The sequence below is a fragment of the Diabrotica virgifera genome, chromosome 3, assembly GCF_917563875.1.
Source record: "Diabrotica virgifera virgifera chromosome 3, PGI_DIABVI_V3a".
In the NCBI taxonomy this organism is placed as follows: Eukaryota; Metazoa; Arthropoda; class Insecta; order Coleoptera; family Chrysomelidae; genus Diabrotica; species Diabrotica virgifera.
In genome coordinates, this window is record NC_065445.1 from 56,554,879 (window position 1) to 56,572,313 (window position 17,435).

At 32.1% G+C, this 17,435-nt stretch overlaps 1 protein-coding gene across 1 annotated transcript in view; it reads right to left on the reverse strand.

Moving 5' to 3' along the window:
- Positions 1 to 641: 641 nt before the first annotated feature.
- The window catches only part of LOC114324501 (connectin-like), a 1,593,699-nt gene continuing 1,576,905 nt past the window's right edge, over positions 642 to 17,435 (reverse strand). Inside the window, exon 7 of the mRNA XM_028272355.2 lies at positions 642 to 6,595. Within this exon, the coding sequence (XP_028128156.2) occupies positions 6,186 to 6,595 (410 nt within the window). The 3' untranslated portion in view covers positions 642 to 6,185. The remainder of the gene's footprint in view (positions 6,596 to 17,435) is intronic.

Here is a 17,435-nt window from a genome sequence, read left to right on the forward strand (position 1 = left end):
AGGCTAGATCATTATGTATTTTTTTTTCGAAAAATTAGTTTTGATTGGATATTTTCAAGGCTACCTAATAAAATTTCACGTAATTTTTCTTGCAATTAATGTTTGGCTTAAAGAATCACGAATAACTTACAAATTAAAGCACTTAGGTATAGGAAATTCTTAAGAAATAAAAAAGTACCATAAAATATAATTTCATTACAATACTAAAATACAGGGTGTTCCATTTAAGAAAACTCAGAAAATACTCATTCCGAGTTTCGACCGACCCTGTATACTAAAATTAAACATTTCGCTATACTGTTAATGGTTAACAGTATTAGACTATATTAAAAATCGTTTGAATATAAATAGAAAATTTGATGTCAAATCACTACAATTTTACAGGGTGTAGATATTGCTACGAAATTAACAAAAAAACGTAATTAACTTTTAAACTACCTCATATAATATTACAAAACCATATATTTTAGGAAAGGAAACATTGAGAAGAATCCAAAAATGTAAAAATATACAGGGTGTTCCATTTAAAAAAACAAAAGTTTGTGTCACCCTGTCAATACGCACGCCCCTGTATATTTGAAAATATTTTTAAATTATGGCACTATATGTGCCCCAACTTTTATCTAAATAACTTTTTTCGTATCTCTTACGACAAACGAGTAATTGGACTTTATCACACTAATGCCCCACCCTGTATACACTCTGTATATATTTGTGCTAGTAGAGTCATTGGAACTGAAACAAACAATTTAGACAGATGGGAGTAAAAATGGATGACAATTATATCCACAGCCTTTTGTTTGCTGATGATCAAATAATTTTAGCACAAGGCAAAGATCGCATCGTCGTCTATGTATATGATAAAAAAAGTGGAAGAAGAATGTAGACGCTAGGGTAGAAATTAACTGTGATAAAATGCTAACTCAATGGTCATTCGAAACACTGCAGAAGTTCTGGAGATAAATAATAAACAAAGACATCAATATAAATACTTGCAAGCAAAACTAAACACCAAATCTTTAAGAAATTAATGGGAAGCTGCTGACTGTATAGCTCAGAGACGTGAGTGATAAGTGAAAAATGGAAAGCAGAATAAATACAAGGGATGTGATTATTGGAGAAGATGCTGCACATTAGCACTTCTTCTTCTTCATGTGCCTTGTCCGTTGCGGACGTTGGCTATCATCATAGCAATTCTAATTTTGTTTGCGTCAAAACCATTGGCGTAAGTTTTGAAGCCATAAATCGTCGGCCTCATATGAAAAGTGCCTAAGTCAGAAAATAAGCAAAACTAAAATTTTTGCGCCATCTGATTAATATTTATGGTACGCATGCATAGCAAGACAAAAAAGTTCAAAAGAGTCAATAGATGTCGCTAGAATAACAAAAAAGAATTCTACCCAACTCCACGGCGTTGGGTGAATCACATGAAACTTGTTAAAGTCCATCATTTTCATTGAGGCTAGATGTACTTTTGCTGCGCTGCTGTGTTATATCTTCAAGAAAAGAATTATAAGCTAACATATGTATCTTCATGGAAATAGTGTAAACTTATTGAAGGTAAGTTCAATTCGATCATATTATTATAGTCTTTTGTTAACTATATTTAAGTAGCATTAATATCCTTAAAACCCCACATTTGTTTTTTCTTGTGGGACTTAAGCATTTTTCACAGTTTAGTTTTGGCGACTTTTTATGGAGTTACCCATATTTCTTCATGATATTCGTTATTAAATGTGCCTAACTCCAAAATTTTGTCTTATTTCAAAAAATAAAGTTGCCTAGCTCCATTTTTAAAGTAATATTAGGTTTGTTTTAGCAAACGGTTAAAATAGTCAAAAACCGTTAGTAAACAGTTGGTCAGTGCGAAAATGTAATACAGTCACCGGTGCTATTCTCTCTACTCGCGCTGGTCCACTATTCGCTGATGGTTTCAAACCGTTTGAAACTGATGCTAGAACAAACCTAATATTTTAAAAATAGATCTATCTTTATGAGAAGGCTGACGGACACTATTCTAAGTAACTGTGTCAAATAAGACAAAGTTTTTTTAAGTCAAAATCATTCTTTAAATCAGTTTTATTCGTCTCCTGTAAAATTTGTTAATTTGGACTTGGGCACTTTTCATATGAGGCCGACGAAATGTCTTCTGCTACCAGGTACCCGTTTGCTTTCTATTTTACCCTGTATTATCAGTTGGAGTATATGATATTTATCATGTCTCATAATATGAGCGACGTATTCAAGTTTCCGTTTCTTAATTGAGGCCATGAGAGCCAGAGTGGACTAACTGATTTCAACATTACTTTACATAACCAAAGAAAATCAGCAGAAGCTAACAATATCCGATTGTTTTAGTAGTTTTATGTTGCCAATAATCATTATTGGTCAACATAAAACTGCTAAAACAATCGGATATTGTTAGATGCTGATCATTTTCTTTGATTATGTAAAGTAATGTTTAAATCAGTTAGGCCACTCTGGCTCTCATAGCCTCAAATGTGAAAGAGATTTCTTTTTGTTTTCCCATTCGGCACAATACCTCTACGTTGGTGGTGCGAGTCGTCCAGGATATTTTGAGGATACGTCCATACACCCACATTTCGAATGCCTCCAGTTTCCTCATTAATTTCCGTTAGTGTCCATGCCTCTGCGCCACATAGCAAAACTGGAAATACATACCATTTTAGCAGCCGTATTTTTAGTGGGAGAGATATGTCGGAACGGGTGAATATATTTCTCATGTAAAATGTTGCTCTGGCCTTTTCATAGATCGTATTTCGGTTGTTTGATCCCATTTCGAGTTGAAGACTGTTCCAAGGTATTTATACAAGTCAACGTGTTCAATTAATTGGTTTTTTATTTTCAATTCTCTTGCAGGTTTTTATGTTTTGCTGACCAGCATCCATTTGTTTTTATTTATGTTGAGGTTAAGTCCACTTTCTTCACTCGCTCTTTGTACCCTGTCCATAAGACACTGAAGTTTATCGACACTACTGGCAAGTACGACCCATATCGTCCGCATATCGGATGTTATTTGTCAATTCTCCATTGATTTTTATGTCTTCATCCACTGCTTTTTTAAAAATTTTTTCGGAGTAAATATTAAAAAGGAGAGGGGAGAGAACACATCCCTGTTGCATACCTTTTCTGATATCAATGCTCTCTGTGGACGCATTGTCGACTTTTACCCTGGTTGTCTGATTCCAGTAGAGACTTGTCACTATTCGGATGTACTTATCATTAATTCCTATATGTTTTGTAAAATTTTAATTAGTTGGTTATGTCTTACATTGTAAAAGGCTTTCGAGTAATCTACAAAGCACATGTAGACATCCTTGTTCATACCTCTACACCATGTAGCACATTAGCACTAGTGACTATTATTGATATGGCCAATCATTTCAAAGTGGAGAAGGTGGAAAAAGGTGGATATGCTGTTAAGTCATTTCTATCGTGAATTGAAGAAGAAAAAAAATGTAAATCTGGCAATGGTACAGGATCTGAATATGGTAAAGTTTTAGTCTACAAAAGATGTTTCCTCAGGAATAAAATTAGACTTGCTACAATTGAAACATGATCCGAAATCCAATGAAAATTACCAAATATCAGAATATCAGAGTGGACTCTTTTGAGGAAATTGTGGTTGTTATCTATTCTGATTTTCGTGAGGATTTTATGTTTTCTAATATCACGATTACTTCGGTACCCTCATAAAACCTTCAGCCAGGGTAACCAGATACTTAGGGATACCAATATTAATTATACATACAGAGTAAATGCTATTATACATTATAAAATGCTTTTTATCTACTCTACTAAACAGATTTCAATGAGGTATTCTCTTCATTTTTCGATTTGTTTTTGCCGATTTCGAATTTATTCTTATGTCTCCCTTTCCTTAAGGCACATCAAAGAAACACGAAACGTAAATTACGTTTCATGGAAATAAAACACTGCTAAACAAATATACGTCCGGCCATTTATGAAACTCTCCGAAAATAAAATGTGTCATGAGCATGAATCACACTAGTTTCATTGGTAGGCGGACTTTGAGATTTGTTTAGCAGTGTTTTATTTTCATGAAACATGTTTGACGTGCCAATGTTTCATGTTTTTCGTTTCATGTTTCTTTGGTGTGCGGCTTGCCTAAGAGTGATCTTTCTTGCCTCTCTATCTAGTTGGAGATATAAAGAAAAATAAACTTCTTCTACTCAGTCGTTAACCTGATGCAGGCATCGTGATACCATAATACTATTAACTGATTTTTTCAATGTTCTTCCATGTCCCTTTATCTTTTGTCATTTCAGCGCATTAGAACAATCGAGCGCCAATGATAGCATCAATATAGTCCGTAAATCGTGTGAGAGATCTACCTCGACTTATTTTGCCTTCTATCTTTCCCTGGATGGCAAGTTCCTGAAGACCCTATTAATTGTTCTGATATTTGTTTTTTATTTTTAGCTGGTTCACTATAGATTAATTTGTTTTTCGGGCAACCCATGGTATTTTCAGCATTCGTCTCCAGCAGTATTGTACATCTCCAATACAAATACATTTATAATCTTTTTCCAACATTACGATCATCATTATCATCATCAGTAGCTCGACAACCCTTTTTGGGTCCTGGCTTGTTCTAAGATTTTCCGCCATTCTGTTCTGTTCCTTGCTTTGTTCTTCCAGTGGGTAATCTCAAGTGTTTTCAGATCTTGTTCCACTTGTTCCATGTATCTAAGTTTGGGTCTTCCTTTTGACCTTTTCCCTACTGGTCTTTGCCTCATTATATGTTTTGGTGTTTCGGTCTCCAACATTCGTTCAACATGGCCCATCCAGCGCAGACGTCCGATCTTTATGGATGTTATGACGTCGGGTTCGTTGTATGCTGCGCCAACATTACGATGCTTAAGTGAAAACTGGAAAAAATAGAGTTCTTACCAGTTTCATTTTTATATCGATAGTTATTTCATGTTTTTTTACAAATTTTTATTAATTTTACCATACGGCTGTTTCCACTTGCTGACCGGCGCTTTATTTCTTTAGAACAGCCCTCTTTGTTCGTTACTATATATAATCTTTAGATCTACTACCCTCTCAAGTGTAGGTATGGCTTGTGCTCTGTTAATAGTGCACAAATCTCTTCCATTGCTTCCTGTACTGTGCCATAGCCTTAGCGTGGTGTCATGATATTCCTTTTTTATCAAGAATCCTTGCCATCACTTCGTTCCATGTCTCTCTCGGTCTTCCTTTACTTCTTTTCACCTTCACCTTCGTTTCCCATATCTTCTTAACTGCTACTTCTGTCTTTAGTCGTTGTAAATGCCCCCACCAACTTAATTGTCTTTTTTCAACATACTCTATAATTGTCTCGATTTTCAGTTCTTCTCTTATGTAGTTATTTCTTACCCTATCCCTTGTGACTCCTTGAACTCTGCGTAGATACCTCATTTCTGCAGCCTTGTTAGTTACTAAAGAGTCCAAATACCTAATGTATCTACAACAGCGATATTTTTTTTTATCATCGTTATCATTTTGTTTGTTGTTGGTTCTGCCAATTCTCATCATTCTCGTTTTGTCTCTGTTTATTTTAAGACCCATAGTTAAGTTCGCTTATTCAATTAGTTCAACCTCGGAACTAGCAAGGATGCTTGTATAATCTGCATTTCTCAAGTTGCAAAACTTTTTCCCGCCGATATTTACGTTACCGTTCCAGTCCTCAGTGACGTTCCATATTATTCATTCCGTTGAATAGAATTGGGCTTAGCATGCATCCTTGTCTCACGCATATAGTGACTCAGAAACTTTTGATTCCCATTGACTCTAACTCTGGCGTCGTTGTCTTTGTATATGCTATTAATATAAAAAATAAAGTACCAGACTTATAATCTCATGATTCAAACATCAGAGTATGAAAAACCTTCGAAAAAGAATAAATAATATATAATATTTAGTGAAAAGAAGTAAAGAAAAGATACCGCTATAAATTTTATACGTAGCAGTGTGATTTGTTATTCTATTGACACATTATGTTTATATTAACGTTTTTTAACAATGGAAAGATAAGAAATTGGAAACATTTTTTATGTTGTATATGAAAAAGGCTGTATTATAAGTTTTATCGACGAACGATTCACTTTTTCAGTCTTTAAATTCTGGACTAACCCGACCAGCTGACAGGTTAAAAGTTTTTATACAAGAAAGACAAAAATACCAATATATATCACGTGCAAAGATTTAAAATATACACCACAATTACTGGAGATTTCACTACCCTGCGGATGTCCTTGTTTGACGGTGATCGGGGTAGGTCTGTACTCAGGAGGACAAGGTAATTTCTTTACTGGCATTGACAGTAAGTTAATTTTGTGCGTATGGATGTCGTTTGTCATGTTGCTTATTTCATTGCTTTGTTTTTGGTATGTATAGTCGTCTGATTTTGGTGGACACACCAAATGCTCTGTGGATTCTTTCGCAGGTATTCTATCTGACTGAAAAGAGCAATTAAGCTCTTCTAGTGACTTGCGAATATGCCCTTGTGCAGTTTTTTGATAAAGAATGTAGACCCAGTCCAATCTGCAGTCACAGCTAAATCGATTTCCTGTAACAAAAAATATTGTTGTCAGTATTGTCTATTAATAAGGAAAAAATAAGTTTTTAACTATATAATAATATATAGCATAACATATTATGTTATATACATAATTTGGGAGTTTAAAAAATAATTTATTAATTTATTTATATTAAATTTATTTATATGAATTTATTTATATCAAATTAAATAAATATAATTTATTTTCATTAAGGGGCGTTTGAAATCAACATTTCAAGCACATTTTTTGATTTTTTTTTGAAACTATGCTGGAATTATTTTATTTTTAAATTAAATAAGAATATCCATTATAATTCAAAGAATATTAAAACAAATGAAGGCAAAATATTGAAAAATAAGCCAACGGTGGCAAATTTTTACAGACACCTCCAAAAAATGGATTTTGTGGTGGACTCCAGAACTCGTCATTGAATAATAAGAGACAAAAAATTTAACAAGATTTTATTAGCTTATGAGTTTTTCGAGGTAATTCTGCCGAGTTTTTTTAGTTTTACTTTATTTTTGAGTTTTTGGGATCACTTAGATGTCAAAATAACGAAATTTTTGTTAAAAAGGGTGAAAATCAACATATTTATTATTGCTAAACAAAAAATAGGCATACAACAAAAATATATCGACTGAGTTACCTTACGAAATGCCTAAAGAAAATCTATGCAAAATTTCAGATGAATCGGTCAAGTAGTTTTGTCTGTCAAATCGTAAAGTAATGGACACCGGAATATGCTTTTGAATAGCGGGGTAATTTAAAAAAGAGAACGGGACCAGCTGTTGAACTTTTCTTAATACGCTCAAGCGCCCTTTCGTGAAGCTGCTGTAAAGTGAGTCAAAGGTAGGTTTATTCAACATATCGTATTACCGGTAATTTTCCTCTGATGAATTTGAGATTTTCAGAGAGTATTTTTGAAGTTAATATTGATAGTGTATAATTGATGAAAACCTTGAAAAATCGATGGTAAGACATTATGGGATAGAGCTAGAAGAGCTAGAATACGACGGAGATGCAAGGTGGACAACATTAATAACTTGGTAAAGAACAGAAGAGTATAATGGAACAACAACAAATAGAGGAATAGGAACGGCGAGAGACGGTTAACCAATAGGAATACGATCAGTAGGAAGACCACGAAAACGATGGAACGACAACTTACTAGAGGCACATTGAAAAAACAGACAGAGTCATGTCTACACAAACACAAGCAGAAGAAGATATTTGGTTTTTTGAAGTTATACTTCTTTAGGCGCTATTGGGAGTAAATTTTTATTATTCTGCACGCATGCGCACACAGACAGTATGGCTATAGTTGCTAAATCTTTCAAGTTATGTATATATCAGTGCAAAAAAAGATGCGAAAAGAAAATATTATTGTTTTTAGTAAATATATTTATTATAATTTTTGTGTCTTTGGATTTGTCTTCCTCGGGAGTAAGATAAGTATTATTAAAACATTTTTTTATATTTATTATACTTCCCCCGATAGTGGCTGCAAGATTTTGACGTCAGTTCGGGGGCTTAAGCTGACAATTTAGATAGGGCTGCAGTCTGGTGTAGGAAGTGGAACAAGTATGCATATGTGAATGAATAGGATCTCCCTAATAAGGAGCTCTCCGGTGAGTGTAGGTACCGTTTATAAACGGGCTAGGCCTGATGAATGGGAAGTATGAAAGGATGTGAAACTACCTTGCTAGATCAGTTCCTGTCACCACTTGTTTCTCTGGGGTATTTGGGAATCGCTCCTAGGTAGTCTAGACACTAGAAGTGGACGAACTGCTTCAGCGACCAAGAAGCAGCCTACCTCAAACCTACCCAAGCTAAGGTGGATGATAATCATGCCGATGGCTGGATGGTCACAGGGTGTATGTGGTCGTGAACGATCCCCTTGGGTACCAGGCGAAACCCCATTGCATATAGCCTTCCTCTGGTAATGCGGAGCTCTTCCAGAAGTGATCAACCTTTCCCTAGCTACTCGTGGGAACATCATGGACTCAAATAACAAACTAACAATAACAAACAAAAAACCAAAACCAAATCTCGAGGCTGAACCAAAATGTTCACCTCAGCTAGAGGCCGCGGTTGAGGACGGACAGCAATGTTCACCTCAAGCTTCGGCCCAAGCAGAGGCCGGACAAGGATCACCTTGGGAAAATCGACAAAAGCGCCACAAACTTAGTGGCTACGAGCTAAAAAAAAAGGGGATGGCCAGAGAGGCGGCGGGGAAGGCACCTACGGGAGCCACCCATCCCTCTTCAGCCCCTCCAAAAACAAAGGTGAGGGTGCCCGCATCGGAAGCTGTCAACAGTTCCACCTCCAAAAGAGGACAGTAACCGACAGCCCCCGGTGTGAAGCGCCTTCACCCAAGCACTTCCACGGAGGGCACGCCGCAGGAGCACAAGAAGGTACGCAGCGGTGGAAACACCACTGCCCCTTCCCAAATCTTCGCGGAAGCCGCCGTAACACACCTTAGGGTAGCTAGCATAGATAACGTAAACCTGACAATGGCAGAAAAGGAGGCCGCTATAGTTGGGGATACGAACATAAAAAAATCGATGTGGAATTGAAAAAAATTAAATACGATTTATGTACAAGTCGCTATGAAGAAAAAATGTGGAATACTATATGAAGAGCACAGGGGAAAAACAAGGAATATTACTTTTTTATGAATTTTGGCTTTTCTCGCCATGTGGTAGCAAAAACCGAGTACTATCGACTAGCCTATCGATGCAGGACAAAAACCAGAAAGATCAGTCTATATAAATTTTCTAAGAATTTGTATCCAGTCGAAGAACCAGGATTGTCAGCACGCCACTGAACAAAAATATGGAATGTTAGCAGTTTTTTGGTGAATTATTAAATTAATAAGTTAATATAGATTAATGTTATATTAAGATTATAGAATAATAATTGCTAGAATTCTGCTAACAATCTCTCAAGTAGTTTTGTAGTATCATAAGAATTAAACCTTTATTGGTGTTTACCTCAATATGTATAAAATGTGACATCCTTGTTTTCCCCTGTACTCTTCATATATTAAATTTAAAAGAAAAATTAAATAAAATCAACAATAATGTATTATAATACATAAATACATATTTCTTTCTCATTACTATCATTTTAACCTTTTTTCTATTACTATTAAATATTTTGATAGCTTATTTATTATTTTTCTATACTTTATTTTCGTACATATTTTCCTCTCTTCCCTTATTTTATAACAGCATTTATTATTGCTAGATACTCTTTAGTATCTATTTCTTAATTGTTGCTTTTATTTTTTATAGTTCTATACATATATACAATATATTCAATTTCTAAAAATAGATACTGTAGGATCTAATAAATTATAGAACATACAGTGAGGACGTTTGAGTTGGAATACATTAATTTTCTCGAAAATGGGCGACTCAAGAGATAAATCCCGAAACAGGTCGATTTTTATTTTTAAATTATCATATTTTGGTATATATATATATCGTACTAGTGAGGTCATCCATCTGCGCGTAATGACGTAATCGATGATATTTTAAACCAAGAATAGGAGTCGTGTGATAGGTCATTCGAAAGGTTATTTAATTCTCTATTTACTATCATCAATATTAACATCATTATTTATACAGGGCACTCAAAAAATTTTTTTTAATTAAATTAATTGAGACAGAAAGAAGAATGTATGTAATTTATTTAATGCAAATATATTTTACTGCTGTCAGAAAACAGAAAAAAATGTGAATTTGAAAAACAAACATTGATTTTCGCTTAAGAGCATGGGCGCAAATATTTTACGGCTATACCTACTTTTTCTGTCTTTACACGGCAAATTACGTGTAATAAAATTCTCACTGGTATGGATATGTAAACATTGTTTTACAATGTCATCAATAATTTTAAGGAGATGGCTTTTGAATGTTCTTGGATAACTGTTACTTGTTAATAATTCAGTTAATTGATATGATAATTTTTTCACTAACTATGTAGTCAGTGTTTGTAATAATTTATATACTGTACAACAAAAACTAATACTCAATCGAGAAGAGAAAAGAGGAAAAGTGATAAAGTGGTTTTTTAATATTAGATTGCTACTGTGGAACGCTTACAATTTTGAACATCTTTAGCAACAAAATACTTGGACCATAGAATATATTCTGGTGTATTCTCTGCTTGGAGCTTCCATAAATAATAAACAATAAATAACTTTTTATTAATTTCACGTCTTAATTAAATTATTTATCAAATACATTATAAATATTATTTAATAAACAACTCAAAATATACCTGAAGCCGTATTACATATTTAAAATTGTCACTGTCTTGTCAGCACATTCTGTTTGACAGAGTGCGTTGTACGACAAAGATAGAGAGTGTTCGATTTTAAAAATATCAGAACGGATATAGTGTCTAGACTTTTCGAATCCTGAAAAAAAAAACTAATGAATATTTTTAAAAAACTTAAACACAGAATAAAAGAATAAATTATTATCGAGGGCCGAAAGTCCCTTAGAATAAATAAAATGTTTCTTTTGAAAAAGATATTTGAAATTAAAAATCACACTACATTTTCGCATAGTTTTTCGCCTCTGTAACTTATTAAAATAAACATAATAGAAGTTTTCAGGGACTTTCGGCCCTCGGTAAGAACGTAGTATTTCATTCCGCGTTTAAATTTTTCAAAAATACTTATTGGTTTTCTTAGGATTCAAAAAAAATTAATCCCATGTAAATAGCATTGCAGCCGAAACTTTGTATTGATCCCTTAAATTAAATGTTTAAACTGCTAAGAGGCAGGTGGGTGGCAACTTTAATATTGAATTTAAGCGAAAAACAATATTTATTTATCAAATAAACATTTTTCCTGCTTTCGGACAACAGTAAAATATATTTCGAATTAAATAAATTATATAAATTCTTCTTTTTGCCTCAATTAATTTAATTAAAAAATTGTTTTGGGCACCCTGTATAAATAACTATGTTTACGTTTATATTAGTGAAAAGAGCATTGAATAACCTTTTGAATAAGCTATCACACGACCCCTATTATCATTAAATCATCGATTACGTCATCACGCCCAGATGGATAACGCCACTAGTATGATGTATTTGCCAAAAAATTATAATTTAAAAATAAAAATCGACCTGTTTTGGGATTTATCTCCAGTGTCTCCCATTCTCGAAAAAATTAATTTGTTCCAACTCAAACGTCCTCACTGTATATAAAGATATAAATATATACTTCAAGATGTAATTATATAATACCAAAAGATAGAGACTGTAGTATCTTTAATATATTACTAGTAATTTTACCCGTTAATTTTAGGATTAACAAACCTTTAAAATAATTTTTATTTTAGATTATTAAAATAATAAATGTCTTACATCTAAACCCAGTAAACATAAAGTGACATAAAGCTTTAAATTATTTTTCTTAATAAACGAACCAATAATTTGGTTTCAATTTGGCGAAAAATTTAATTATATACAGATGAAGTATAGGAAATATTTGGTGTAAATTTGAATCGTCAAATATACATGGAAGAGTCTATTTATTATTACTCCCGTTAATTAAAAGGGAGGCAGTTATACAAAAGTGTACAAACCTTTTTAAAGTTGTTAATCAATTATTCCTTTCAAACTCTACTCAAATTTTATTTTTAAACATCTTATTTATTTTATATAATAATCAAATTCACTATAAAATGTCATTTATATCTTATTTTTGTTCTAGCATCAGTTTCAAACGGTTTGAAACCATCAGCGAATAGTCGACCAGTGCGACCAGCGGGGATAGCACTGGTGACTGTATTATATTCTCTCACTGACCAACTGTTTGCTGACGGTTTCTGACTAGTTTGACTGTTTGCTAGAACAAACCTATTAACTAATTTAAAATTTAGTTTGACATTGACGGATCTGTAAAACTCAAACGTAAATAACGTATGCTTCGCTGATATAAATACAAACATAATAATTGAGGGGTCCGGCAGTAAAAAATGGTAAGGGGTAGTAAAGAAGTTTTGAGTTTTGAAGTGTTGAATTTTGAAAAAATATTCTTAAATTTTTTATTAAAAAATATAACAATATTTATTAAAAAATATAAGAATATGAAGCATGTTAAAACTAGCTGAATATGTTGTTAATACGTAGGCAAAATATGGAAAACCAAATATGTTTTTAAAATGATTAATTAGAAAAGTTTGAAAATATGAACTACAACTTAACATTGTTTACCTAAAATATTTGAACTAGTTTAACGTAACGTGTTAAGTGTTGTTGACTTAACATAATTTGGTAGGTACTAGAAATTCATTTTAAATTTAGATACCATTTGTGGTAAACAGCTGGAATTAATTCCCAAAATGAATTTACAACTGTCAGGTTTTCTAAAACGTTTAAATAAAAATAATAATATAGCGCAGGAGAGAATTTATTTTCATGTTTGCAAGTAAAAAATGTTAAGTCCCTCAATTATTATTTGAATATAGCAGATTAAGTTTACACAATATAATTCCATTATTCAATTACAAAAAAATATTATTTTAATATAACGTACCTATACAAGGTGTTTCATTAATAATTGTCCATATAGTAACTGGAGAAACCTTAGCACAAAATACGAAGATTTAACCTAAAACACTTAAATAAAATGTGGTTCCTTACTGAGTTACAGGGTGTTTTATCTAAAAATTTAAAAACTATTTTTGCTCAGCATTTTAAAACTATTCAAAGTATCCTTTTCATACTTGGCAGAAAGTACGACTACTAGACAACCTACTAAATTATGATAAACAAACGTTTCTAGCTACTACCAGAGGCGCACGACAGGGGATGATGAATGGTTGACCCTTCTCAAATTCTACGCCACTGAATGAATGACTATGCCATTTTTAAATTCTCCAACACTTTCTACGTAAATAATATACTCTTCATTGGTAACGATTAAGTCATTAGTTTTCGAGATATTAGAAGTTAAATATAAAACGGCACAGTTATTTTGATTAATTTATGATATGATTCATATGATTAAAATTTAAAAATTATTTGTACCCAGTACTTTAAAACTATTTAGCGTATCCTTATCATACTTGGCAGAAAGTGTAGGTACTGTAGATCCTACTAAATTAAGGTAAATAAACGTTTCTAGCTACTACCAGAGGCGTACGACAGGGGATAGTGGCTGGTCCACCCTTCCCAAATTCTACGCCACTGACGAAATTGCTATTTTAGTGTAATTTTTTGATTTTGCAATACTTTTTATGTAAATAATATACTGTTCATTCGTAACGATAAAATGATTAGTTTTCGAGATATTTGAAATTAAAAATTAAGCGACACAAAACACTGATCAAAATAACCGTGTCGTTTCATTTTAACTTCAAAGATCTCGAAAACTAATGACTTTATCGTTACAAATGAAGAGCATATTATTTTCATAGAAAGCATTGCAGAATCCAAAAATTGAACTAAAACAGCAATTTCGCCAGTGGCGTAGAATTTGGAAAGGGTCAACCATTCACTTTCCCCCGTCGTACGCCTCTGGTAATAGCCAGAAACGTTTGTTTAACATAGTTTAGTAGTTTGTACAGTACCTATACTTCCTGCCAAGTATGAAAATGTTACGTCGACTAGTTTTAAAATTCTGAGCAAAAATAGTTTTTAAATTTTTAGATAAAACACCCTGTAACTCAGTAAGGAACCACATTTTATTTAAGTGTTTTAGGTTAAATCTTCGTATTTTATGCTAAGGTTTCTCCAGTTACTATATGGACAATTATTAATGAAACACCCTGTATAATTTGTCTAAGTAACTATATAAGTTTAAGTAACCTACCTATACCGCGAGGGGTAACCGCAAGGTAACCTCTCGCGTCACGATTTTCGAGGTACGCCCAATACCATTTTACACCCAGCAAAATTCCATACCAAAGATGATTTTGAAAGCAATTATATTTCCTTGATAGCCACATGATTCCAGTGTTGATATTATCTTGTGAAAGTCAATCCATATAAAAATATGGAACATTTCAGGATTTTGCGTTTCCTACAAATACTGATTGAAACAATTAATTCACTAGAAATTAAACATGAAGAGAAACGAAAAAATTTCTAAGCGTACAGCCTTTTAAAACAAAAATGTTTTATTTTTTATAATTCGCGAGTTCCCAACAAACATTTTAATCCAGACACTTCCTGAAACAATTTAATTAAAAATAAATTTGCCGAAATATTAAACCGTTCTATTCCCCTCTACGTATTTATCATTGTACAGCATTTAATGAATCTGTGGTCTTTGTTTAATTTAAATATTTTGGAAGAGAAACGAAAAATATTGATATAAACTTCAATTCAAAAATAATTTATGCCGGCATAATTCTTCAATAGCCTCACATTTTTCCATCGTTAAAACAAACCAGCTTTTAAAACCTTTGTTCATTTAATAACTCCATTTGAATTTTTAATAAAGCTAAGCTTTGTCATTAAATTAGAATTGGTTTGTTGGTATTTTTCAGAGGGACTGGAGTTATGTTTAATAAAGAAGAAAAATTTAGGCCGTCATAGAGATGGGCGATTCAGTGATTTTAAATCACAATATTGCTCATTACTAATGCTATTTACACGTTATTTCATAATAATTTTTGTAAGTACGTATGTCATTTGGTACCCCAGGAAATTTTTATTGCGTCATGGATTTTTATTAACATTTAAGCAAAAAAAGCAACTTGTTTTATTTATTTTAATGTTGTGAAGAAACCACCCATTCTAGATGGAAACGTTTAACAGACATGTTAAAAATGAGATTTTTCAAATTAAAAAATGTTTATAAACAAAAAAGTTATTGCAAATTAAACCCGAAAGTAAACATTTGCCAAATTTTTAAACGAAAATTTTTGTTAAAAATATTTAAAAATTATTTCACAATATGAGTTTTATGTAGTTTGAGTTGTTGAGTAGTTGAGAATTAGTTGAGTAATTTTTGTATTATCCCATTTTAGAAAAACAGGCCATTTTCAAATAGGTATAGAGGTGCTTTGTCAATATTGAAAAAGGCCTTTTGTCTCATTCGTTTCCTAAGGTCTCAAATTGTCAAATTTTTAAAAAAGTATATTTATGTTTAATTGTTGAAATGATTTTTGTAGAATGAACTACCATTTCTTGTCTAAGAGACAATTGAATTATATGCGACGTTTTAGCCTTTACAAAATAACAAAATACATTTTTAGAAAAGCCATTTTTTTTAGTTTACAGCGCAATTGTTTTATGCGGGTAGCTTTTTTTTTATATCAAAATCAGTTTTTCTGGTTTTTCTGATAACATAGATTATTTTCAGACAACGACAATTTAATATTGTAATTTTTTTGAAAAATGTCGAAAAAAGGCAATGTTAGCGTTCTTTGAGGCCATTTTTTAATAGGCTGGATATCGAATTAAAAAAAAAACAAAAAATAAGACATGAAAGCTTAAGTCAAGTAGTTTTAAAATACACAATTCTATTTTCATTTTAACTTTCAGAACTCAGTTTAAAATATCCATACACAAATTGATATGCCGTTGCGTTTCGGAATATATAGATTTGACGGACGTCTGAACTTTAACGTGCAAAATACATTTAGTCCAGGGCGGATCTGTTTTGAGATGGACGTTGAGAGGTGACTCTAATTTTTTTGCAGAAATTGCTTGGAATTAACCCATATAATAATAATTGAGTTATCCTCCCACTCAAAAAGGCCCGGAACATTGTTTAAATAATCAAAATGTCAAAAAATAAAGGAAAAATTCGATTTTTTTCTTTGTTTTTTGATTATAACTTTAAAAGCATTCACTTCCGAGAAAAGTTGCACAAAAGTAAAAGTTGGGTAATTAAATTTCCTGCAATATAAGATTGGCTAAATTTTTTTAAAATTGTTACCCTTGTTACAAAATAGCAATAATTGCGAAAAAAACATAAAAAAACAAGTATTCACATTTTACGTTTTTCAACCATTTTTGCTACACCTAGGACCTTCATATTTCACCCAGAAAAACTTTATAATATGATAAAACAATACTGTAAATGTAGTTAAGATCGGTTTAATACATTTTGCAAAATAAATTTTGCAATCCAGCTTTCGCAAAAAAAATTAATTTTTTTCAAATATTGCAGGACTTCCATAAAGCAGATAGCAAGTTAAAAATTTTTACAAATAGAATATTACTGTACCTTTCATTTGCAAATTGCAAAATTAAAATAAGTTAACTATCACGGCATCAGGAATTTTTTAAAATAAACATCAATTTTTGGTGCTACGCGCAGAACAGCGGTGTTCGATTAACACAAGTTGATTTCCACCAAAATTTCTTCCCATATTTATCTAATATATTATTTTCTTACTCTATATTTTATTGTATATTCATATTTTAATTCCACAAAAATCAAACTAGTTTGATTATTGTTTGTGAAAAATTGTTTAAACAATTGCATATGTTTAAAAATAATACACTTTTATTTTCTAAGTTAAAATGTATGAACAAAGGAAGCTTTTGCTTAAAAAAGTGTTATTTCAAAGGACAGAACATGTGTTTTTATTTTGAAGTAAACAAATTTATTTATTTATTTCGAAATCTACTAAAAATTAAAATTTATCAATCATTATCAAAGGTCATTAGAATGCCCAATCAGAGCGAACGTATCCGCTGTCCTGCGCGTAGCACCAAAAATTAATGTTTATTTAAAAAAAATTCTGACGCCGTGGTAGTTAACCGATTTTAATTTTGCAAATTGCAAATGAAAGGTACGGTATTCTATTATATGTAAAAAATATTCAACCTGCTGTCTGCTTTATTTTCAGTGCTGCAACATTGTGA